At 41.6% G+C, this 9,819-nt stretch overlaps 3 protein-coding genes across 3 annotated transcripts; 2 read left to right on the top strand and 1 right to left on the bottom strand.

The window, feature by feature from the left end:
* The first annotated feature begins 1,917 nt into the window (after window positions 1-1,917).
* Window positions 1,918-4,405, top strand: LOC139913514 (uncharacterized). Its single transcript, XM_071901544.2, has 3 exons — window positions 1,918-1,974; window positions 2,904-3,450; window positions 4,250-4,405. Exons 2-3 carry the CDS (start codon window positions 2,915-2,917, stop codon window positions 4,389-4,391), a joined length of 678 nt encoding a protein of 225 aa, XP_071757645.2. The 5' UTR covers window positions 1,918-1,974; window positions 2,904-2,914; the 3' UTR covers window positions 4,392-4,405.
* Window positions 4,406-4,438: 33 nt separating this feature from the next.
* chrac1 (chromatin accessibility complex subunit 1) lies at window positions 4,439-7,258 on the bottom strand. Its single transcript, XM_071901546.2, has 3 exons — window positions 7,077-7,258; window positions 6,766-6,892; window positions 4,439-6,112 (listed from the first exon to the last, which is right to left on the bottom strand). The coding sequence occupies exons 1-3, from the start codon at window positions 7,224-7,226 to the stop codon at window positions 6,033-6,035; spliced, it is 357 nt and encodes a 118-aa protein (XP_071757647.1). The 5' UTR covers window positions 7,227-7,258; the 3' UTR covers window positions 4,439-6,032.
* Window positions 7,259-7,537: 279 nt separating this feature from the next.
* Window positions 7,538-9,504, top strand: gatad1 (GATA zinc finger domain containing 1). The gene is made up of 5 exons (XM_071901584.2): window positions 7,538-8,026; window positions 8,183-8,305; window positions 8,429-8,488; window positions 8,695-8,878; window positions 9,053-9,504. The coding sequence occupies exons 1-5, from the start codon at window positions 7,847-7,849 to the stop codon at window positions 9,241-9,243; spliced, it is 738 nt and encodes a 245-aa protein (XP_071757685.1). The 5' UTR covers window positions 7,538-7,846; the 3' UTR covers window positions 9,244-9,504.
* Window positions 9,505-9,819: the final 315 nt, after the last annotated feature.

Genomic DNA, 9,819 nt, shown 5'->3' with positions numbered 1-9,819 from the left:
TCAGCCTGATTCATTTAATCAGTCAGTCAAAAACATTAACACATTTGCTTCATTTGAATAGAACTTCATAGCCACTACTATATGACATAAAATAATAAAAATCTTCTTTATTCCAAACATGAATTTATTTTACACTGATACTGTCAATCAGCAGAAATTGTGGAATTTTATAATGTAAAATTCCCAGCCCCCTGTTCATTTTCTTCATAAATTCTGAGATACAACTTTTTTTTTTTTTAACATAATTCAGTTCAGTTTCTGCTGGCACAAATGTCACAAAGAATGCACTTATTAGATTTTTCACTTATTTGTAACAAATTATTTACCTGTTAAGCGTTAATGTAACATTAAAGTACTACTGCGTTCAAAAACACAAGGACAACTCCAACATAAACTCTTCCCACTGTCAGTGGTTCTGGTGGCTCCATACTGACATAAGGTGCATTTTTTGGCATGGTTTGCAACAACTCTGACTGTTAATCTTCCCAAGATTAACACTTAGATCCAAAGATCCCAAATCCCAAGATACATTTCTCATGTAGTAGTATCAGTATTCCCTAAAAACAAGCCAGAAATGGTTTGAAAATCATCAGCGATGTTTGAAAAGAACATGAGCCAAAGTAGTATCTGTGTACACAACTGTGGAATTTTAGAGAGCATATTTTCTGGCAGTCATCATACGAATAACAGGTGTTGGCCCCAAGGCAAGTTTAAGTGTGTCATGCTGGCAGGGAGTTTTTCCATGTAGATGCAGCACTGCACCGTTCCTCCATGAAGAACTTGACTATTCAGTGCTTTCTTGATGGCAGTGGTAAACATGACATCAAGCACTTCCTCCACCTCCTGTGAAAAGTGTCTGGTCCAGTGTAAAACATACCAGCATTATAAAACAGCAGAGTAGAATATCCCTTTAAAGCTCCACTCTTCTCACCTCTTTGGATTTTACTGTCTAGTTTATGTCTTCAGTTCATCCCAGGATCAATTAGAGTTTTTGGAAGTTGTATGGCGCCTAAAGTCCATTCCTCCCCTAACATTACAACACCCTCGACTATTTGTGCCAAATCTATCCCCCATTCCTAGTTGCTTATGCCAGCGTGTAAAGACTTATTCAAATTCATCCTCATTCACTAAACAAATACAGATGTTTTGGATAAATCAAGCAGTGTGAGACATTACGTAGCTCTAGGATTGAAGAAGACAATTTGGCTACAGTATTCAATTTGGAATCTATATCTTTGCAACAACAAAAAAAGTAGGCCTTGTAACTTTATGAGTAAATCTGAATACCAAAACCATTTGATCAATGCACAGATAGAATAGCATGACACATGCTAAATCTTCTATGAATGGTTATAGGCAAAATTTTCTATGAATGGTGTGAAACATTTCGAGTTCATCCAAATTCAAGTCTGGTTTGCATTGTTTATCGTCTGTGTTTCTGTTCAGGACACTGTAAAACGGCTCATAAATTCCAGGAGCCTTACACCTTCTCTTACCCCCCTCACTCCCATTTATCTGTAGACCCACTGACTTGTAGAGGAGAAAAAAGCAGTGTTATAGCTGAAACTCCTTTTGAAAAAGAACTGGGCCTATCCTATAATACATTTTTGGTGAATACAACTGTAAGTCCCATAGGAATATTATAGTGATATCATAGACACAGTGTAAGTCTCTGATTATAACAGTAGTGATTTTGTGTTTAGGGAGCCTGCTAACTGTTAAAAAGCTGAATTAGGCCTTGACCTTGTAAGACAGGAGGCATTCCCAGCAAAACTGCAACTGCATCCCTTATTCTTTGGGGTACATTTCCCATATTCCCCCTCAGAGCCTACTTTCCTCCTGTCTCTGCTGTTCCCGGGCCAGTAAATAGCGCTCCAGACTGCAGTCAGCGAGTCATTTTTTCCGACCGCTCAGGCACCAGAGGAGCGTCGCAGCTTCCACGGACTGCTTTCGTCGCTGGGATTTCTTTGCAAGGTAAGTTCAGCTACACCACACACAAGAGCCGAATGCAATGGTAGCAGAATTATCAGGACAAAAAAATACGTTTAGGAGTACAGTAGCTATTGGTGCTGATCAGAAGTTGCAGATTGCTGCGATAGTTCATTCCACCCATTTTGATGGATCAGTGTCAAGCTAGCCAGAATGAAAACAAGACTTCCTGTAAGAAAACCCTTATTGACCAATATATGTGTTGCAACGTTATTTGAGTTAAACTACAGTAGCGAAAATATACGATACATTTAAGCATGAATCTGTAGTGATTGCAGAGTAACAATTGTTATTCTGTACCCCCAGTTATTCCCAGTTATTAATTTTTCCTTTCTGTCGAATGCAACATTTTGACTCCAACACTTTTATTTTGAAGGCAAAATCGCTCAAGTTTCGGTTTTATTCCGGCTATATTTGCTATATTATGTCAACGTAGCTTTATGACAGCACCCGGCGCTGTATGACTTTTTGTCTGTTATTCTTATCTTTTGAACGACCAACAGAAATTTGCTTAGCCTATGTGAGTAAACACCCATCCATTCCTCTTAGATTTCCACAACATATTAAAGTCTGTCTCGGGAATGCATGTGGGAGCTGTATTTTAATGTAGTCTTACATTTCTGATTGTTTGATTTCATTATTATAGCTCCCTAAAACAAAGTTAGTGTTTTATTTTCATGTTTAAAAGAACCTCCCAACATAAGATGAGAAAGGAGTAGCCTAGGCAACATTTTGTTTTTGTCTGCTGTGAATGAACCAGAAACTTGATATCTGGGAATGCACACAATGGAAAAATAGTTTAATAGTGGATAAAGATTGTCTGTCATGATGCCAAGCATTGCAGTAACTATCCTTGCCAGCTGGTGTTTTCCATGTTTGCAAGTCTTAATGAAGCCCATTACATTATGCTCCAGCCAGCTTGGAGATGCTCCAGGAGGAAGTGAGCTGGGCCCGGCTATGCCTGTCCTGCTGCCTCCTGCTGGGGGTCTGGCTCCCAGTGGGGGGGGCAGGGCCTAGCCTCACTCCAGAGCAAGAGTCTGGGCAACCAGTCACAGAAGACTGGGAGTGGGGCTCCGGTTCCTTCCTGCTTCAGGAGCTGCTACACAGCTTCCCTGCTGACAGCCCCTTCATAACAGAAACCCCAGGGAAGCCGGCCAACTGCACCCAGCGCTTCTGGTTGCCCCCGTCCTCCCCGGTGTGCTGGGACAGCATCGCCGGGCCGGAGGAGTTTGCGAGGTCCCGCCTGCTTGTTCTCCAGAACAGGGCCGCCCTACAGGCTGTGTCCACCTCCAGCGGGGTGGAGGAGGGAGGAGTCTCCTACCAGCAGCAAGCCAGAGAGGAGGTTCAAGGGGTCCGGTCAGACCACCAGACTGTGGCCGAGGCTGTGGGGACCATGCAGAAGGTGTTCCTCTCACTGGAGGAGACCAGAAGAGACGGGAGGGAGCAGTGGGCCTTCTCCAGGTGAGGGAGAGGGCCATGGACCATTTAAGTTTTAGGTCTACAGGTTAAATGCCTGGGACAGACAAAACTGTACAGATAAAACTAGGTAGCAACCATCCACAATTTGTTCTTGAATGTTTCTTTTCAGTGGAGTGCAGGACCATATTCTTACAATCTAATGGAATATTAATCAACAATCAGGACCTTTTAAAATAATTAATTCAAAGGTTTGGCTTTCTGTTGGCAGATGCATACTTTACACAGTTCAATTGATCACAACTAAATTTCAAAAGCGGGTTGAATTTTCTCTTGGGCCCTACAAAGCTCAACACTCAGGAGTCTAGGGGATAGAAAAACAACATAATATGTGGTGCTTTTACCATACCAGAATTGTTAATGTTATGCTGTATCAGCCACTAGTCAAAACCTGCCTCACTGTGTACAGGGAAAGAAATTAAGTTTCCAATACATACTGATCCAAGGCCAGCTTTGGGAGTTTTCCTTCCCACAGCTAATTTATTGTTAGTGAGGGAATCTGGAGTCCTGGATCAGGGTGGAAACAGTTGTCCAGACACCAGCTGAGTCATTTCTACAGTCGTCTGTCAGCACATCTGGCTGAGACAAAGTTCTGGCACTGAAATAGTTGTACAGCATTAACATGTTCTCTCTCTATTGGATGGAAGATTTTATTTTTACCTCGCTTTGATTACACTCTGATTCATATTGGACAGTCATGAATTTTTTCTTTTGTCAGCGATTTCCATAACACCACACTTGTCAAAGTCGCTGATATTTACTGGTGGTTTGTTGTCCCTTTCAGCATGAAGGAGCAGCTTGCCAGCACGACAGACGCCATACATGGTAGAGAACACATGGCAAACCTTCTGGAGGAGCAGTTCTCTACACTAGAGAAGTCTCTACTCAACATGCAGCTTCGACTCAGAAAGCTAATCGCACAGTGACAATGTCCTGTTGCCTCTTGTTCTTTCCTTAGTTGGACGGTATTAATATTCATGTACTGTATGGCAATGCATGCATGCTCAGGTTTATAAGGATATTATTCTGTAGTAAAGTGTGAGGACAAAGCACACCCTTAATATGCACCTTATCATTTTGTCATCATTACTCCTACCAGTCCAATGTGTAGCCTATAATCAACATAAATATACAAACCTTACAATATCAGGACGCTTTGATGAACATGTGGCAGTTAAATCTATTTTTACATTCCGTCTGGAAGCATGTTCCTTATGGAGATTTATGAGTTACTGGTCACATTAACAGGCTCCAGTAAAGCTGCAAGACACATGTGAAGCTTAGAATAGAATGAGTGAGTTGTTTTACATTTCATTCATGGTTCATAAACCGCATTGTCACATGAAATACATGTTTATCTTGCAAGATTGTGGTGTAAAAAGAGATAATTGTGGTGCAAAAGGTATTACACACAGTATGAATCTTTATTTTCAATATCAAATCTAAACAATTTTGTAAATAAAGAGGCAGATGTCTTGTGAGGTGACCAGTTGTTATATACACTTGAAATATTCACATCTATTGGGTTGAGTGTGAACTTTCATTTGCCAAGACAATACATGTTCAGTTGCCACACCTTGTTTTGTAGTTAAGTTGAAAAAAATGTTCAAACTACTTTCAAGTCTACATGATATCTACTGACAACCCATAGCAATGTATATGTTTTAGAAAACAGTAATATCAGTAACATCAGCAGAGAAAAATCCAGGTCGTCAATCAAATTTTGAGAGCATCTATGAAACAAAGTGTTCACCCAATCATATTTCAAAAGCCAATAATAGTTTAAGAGATGAGGCATCTGTGCTCCAGTGTTGTGGAATGGATCTCCATGTTGTTTTTGCCTATTACAATGAATGAGTGAACATACAGTTCTGCAAGTTATTCAGGAAAATTCAGGAAAATTCACTCGTCCTGATAGTAGTGCATACAAAAACTGCATAAGAGATTTATAAGAAATTGCTACCAGAGAAACTTCTATCACAATCTAAAAGTATAAGCACATCATGCGAAATACACCTTAAGTGCTTATGTTCTGAAAACCAAAATTTGTCCAAAATCAGTCTACTTTTCAAGTACGTCATTTTGCTAGCAACGACAGTACTTTAGCCTACACAAATGTATTATCTTTGGAAAGGCAATGGATTAGGTAGTCAACTTGAGATGGGGTGATTGTACTGTGATTTGTCTAACACAGTTTTGTTTAGGCCAAGGTGACAAATTTAGGTTTCCGGCACAGAGAGTTCATGGTAGCTAAATTGTACTATATAAAATAAACCCAAAGATGTTCCTCTAAGACTGTATTGTTGTGTCTAATGTAGATCTCTACAAGAGAATGCCTTCACTTGATTCCACATTTGCCCTTTGTAGCTCTACTCTCAGTTCCACGTTCACTACCTTTTCCCATGAGCCCTAGAACTCGACTTTGTCAATGTATTTAAAAGCATTGAGGAAGTTCAGGGCGTCTCTTCTGCCAGTCACTTTGCTGTCAATCACTGGCAGGACGTGTACACTTGATAACATCTGTCCAGGGCAGAGCTGCAAAGAAGTGAAATGCAGCCAATGTCCTTTTAGTTGTCAGCCTCCTCTTCCTGCATTTGCTCCAAGGACTTGAGGTAATCCCGAGCCAAGATCTTCTTTGGTAGGATGTCTGTCAATTAAAAAAACAAACATATATTGTATTTTGTTTTAAAAAGACATTGGGGACTTGAGTCACAATATTAATTGCTTGAGACTTGACGCATGAAGAGAAGACTTGAGACTTGGCTTAACTTGGGTTCTGATGACTTGGGACTTGATTTCTACTTTGATGACTTGAAAAGGTTTCTAAAGTCTTGACAAAAGATCTTGTGTATGTGTAAATGACTTAAAACTTAAAGTTATGAGATTTGTTCCACCAGACAACTGAATTTAAATTGTTTTGTGAATTTGTATGGAATGATTGAAGTTGAAACTGACTATAGAAATCAAACTCATTATGCACTTAGTAAGCTTTAATACTATTTATAGTACTTAAACAATACTGCATTGAAAAGTCCTAAATAGTTTGTTTTCTTGAAGTTATTAACTTGATGCTTGACTTGTTCTCACTTTACTTGGTCTTCTACATTTGGACTTGAGACTTGGTAATCTACGCTGGACTTGTGCCTCAAGACTTGAGACTGACTTGGGACTACTTTTCATGTTAATATAGCTGTACAGTGTCATCTGACCCCTGTGTTTGAGAGAAGCGGTAGACGTTGTGAGTACAGACTGTAGCTACAGTAGCTCCTGCAGCTCTACCAGACCGCAGCCAGTTCTTACCTGTGAGAAAATGAAAAGTCTCCATCTCCTCCGCGGTGCTGGCCAGGTCACTGTACGACAGCGTGTTGTTGTCCTTCCCGGATCCGTTGTTGAACGAGGACAGAGCCAGGTGCTGGACAAACAGCTCCTTCAACAACACAACACAAATCAACAGGCGATAGTAGCAATACACACGACCAGCCAACCTAGCAGCAATTAAAGTTAGCTGGGAAGCTAGCAGCAAAGCTAATCCTTGTTAGCAGCAACAGCTAAGCAAGCCAAAGTGATGAACATTAACGGTGCTCAATCAACGGATTTAAACGGCAGCTTACTGTAGCCTTGGTGGTGAGGAAAAGAGCATCCTGGTTAATGCTGGAGACGTCAGGGGAACTTTTCATGATCAGCCTCACTCTTGAGATCGGCAGGGAGATGGTTTTGTTGTTGGAGGCATCTTTGTCGGAGTTATTTTGAGACATCTTCATGAGGACAGTGGATCTTTCTTGGCTAACAACGCCGACACACAGGGCGCGAGACAGGCGGAAGTTGTAGTATTGTTTTGAACGGTGACGTAGGTCCGTATTTTCACTCTCCAGAAATCCTAATTAAAGATCCGTACGAATCGTTTTATACCTCATACGAAATATTATGCTCGACAGTTAAAAACTTTTATATATTTATTTTAAGTAAACACATCGCAAACAACAAACTGATGAATTTCAGTGCAGTCTCCTCCAGCCCGATAGTGGCGCTTGACTTTGGCTTTACCCAAATCACAAAACACCGAAGAAGAACGGGTGTAGAAACAGTGGTCGTTAGCAATAGCAAATGTTTGGCTGCACAAATAAACCACCTAGGTTGAGGTTTAGCGGTGTCATACTTTAGTAATGTAATGTCATGATTGTCTAAAGTCCGCCTGTCGCAACAAGGGGATATCTAATTTTTCACTCGTTTTGTGGCTGAGGTTGTTTGCTGGATCTACTTTTGTCTGATATTGATGTTACCCAGCTAGCCAGGAACCGAGCTAGCTTGCTCGCATTGTTAAACATTGTATTAATTTCGTTGCCTGGGAATTGGACCACGGTGTCGTTTCCTGACCGTAACGATGCCGCTAGGCTTAAAACCATGCTGCGCTGTCTGCAAGACGAATTCGTCGTCGATGTGGAAGAAAGGAAACCAAGGGGAGATACTGTGCAACAACTGCACAGGAAAGAGCAGCAGCGGTGGAGCATCAGGACCTTCTCTGTCCTCCAACATACAGCAGAATAATGGCGGGGGAAAGCAGGTTGGTCGCCCTGTGCAATGTGCATGTAACATGATCTACAATTTGGCTCACTGTACATTCTTGGCAGTGAATGTGATGAGTTAAACAATGGATGGAGCTAGCTGGATCAAGCATGCTTTTCTGCAGCTAAATGCCTGATAGTATTGTGGTCTTCAGTCCAAACAGGAGATCCACAGGAGATCAGCACGGTTGAGAAGCACCAAGTACAAGGCTCCTGCGTCCGAGAAGAAAGTGTCAACAAAAGGAAAAGGGAGAAGACACATATTTAAACTCAAGAATGTAAGTTCGAGATAGATTTCATTATCAGTAAATTGCATGTTCTGTTACTCTGTTCTGTTGGTTTATTCGTAATCCTATATATCGTAATACATTTGACCCTTGTGTGTGTGATCTCTTCCTCAGCCAATCAAAGCGCCAGAATCTGTAGCTACAATCGTCACGTCAGAATCTGTTTTTTACAAGGTATGGTGGTTGTTACTGTTGCCAAGCAACAACTAATCTAATGGTTCTGTACAATCTCAGACTAGATGATGTCAGCATAACCTGTTTTGATCTCAAGTAAACTGCCTGATCAATTTGCAGCTTTCCTCATCTAATTACAGCATTACTGCACTATGGTACTATTAAGGCAGTTGGGACTCATCCTCAATCTTTCTATCTTTACTCAGGGTGTATACTACCAAATAGGAGACGTGATCAAGGTAACAGATGAGGAGGATGGGAAAGCGTACTACGCTCAGATCCGAGGCTTCGTCCAGGACCAGTACTGTGAGAAGAGTGCTGCACTGACCTGGCTCATCCCCACCCAGGCCAGCCCAAAGGACCAGTTTGATCCGGGGACGTACATTGTCGGTAAGCCATTGTTGTTAGGGGATGAGAGTGATGCAATTTTTAGGCTTTTTTCCCCAGACCTACTTCAGACAAGTGCAGGTTCACATTATTTGTAGCTTGAATCCTTTCTGTGTCTGTAATGATCAGGATAGGCCTTATGTTGTTTCTTAGTGTGACTTGTGTGCTTTCTTTTAGGCCCAGAGGAGGATCTGCCCAGAAAGATGGAGTACCTGGAGTTTGTGTGCCACGCCCCCTCTGAGTATTTCAGGTCCCGGAGCTCTCCGTTCCCGACCATTCCCATCCGACCAGAGAAAGGCTACATCTGGACCCACATAGGACCCACACCAGCCATCAGCATCAAAGAATCTGCCGCTGGCAGCAGCTAACAGGGCCATGATGGATGGAAAGATGGACTTAGTCTGTTGTGTTTAAACAGACACATGTACATTTGTGTAACATAATGAAGCCAAGATGGCTGTATTATACTGGCAACACAGCCAGTATTTCTGATGGAAGACATTGTTTGTACTTTGATACACAGAGGAACCCAACTGGCACCACATTTTGAATCGGGCAAAAGGATACTGTTGACACAGCGCAGGCAGTGGAATATTACTTTTGTATTTAGTAATAAACATAGAAAGCTCTTTTCCATTATCTTCTGTGTGTGTGATCATGGTTTTTTAATGCTTTGAGTATAATTTACGCATTGATGCAATGGCTGTAATCTCATGACGTTATGCTCAAGGGCCAGCAGGTGGCACTATGCCACCTATGTTTTAGTGCACCCCTCAAATCCAATAACCTAAAACTGTCAAGATAGTTACATCCTGTTCCAGCCTACGGAAACCTTTGTCCGCAGAGTGAAACGGCATGCTCAAATTAGCCTTTTGCAGAACTCAAGGTAACGGCCAAATGTGGAACAGTCCCGTTGGTTCCCGTCCACAAAACAAGCGTTCTAG

This window comes from Centroberyx gerrardi, chromosome 19, assembly GCF_048128805.1.
Source record: "Centroberyx gerrardi isolate f3 chromosome 19, fCenGer3.hap1.cur.20231027, whole genome shotgun sequence".
Classification (NCBI taxonomy): Eukaryota; Metazoa; Chordata; class Actinopteri; order Beryciformes; family Berycidae; genus Centroberyx; species Centroberyx gerrardi.
Note: the sequence above shows the minus strand (reverse complement) of the source record. Positions and strands in the feature narration are given on the sequence as shown.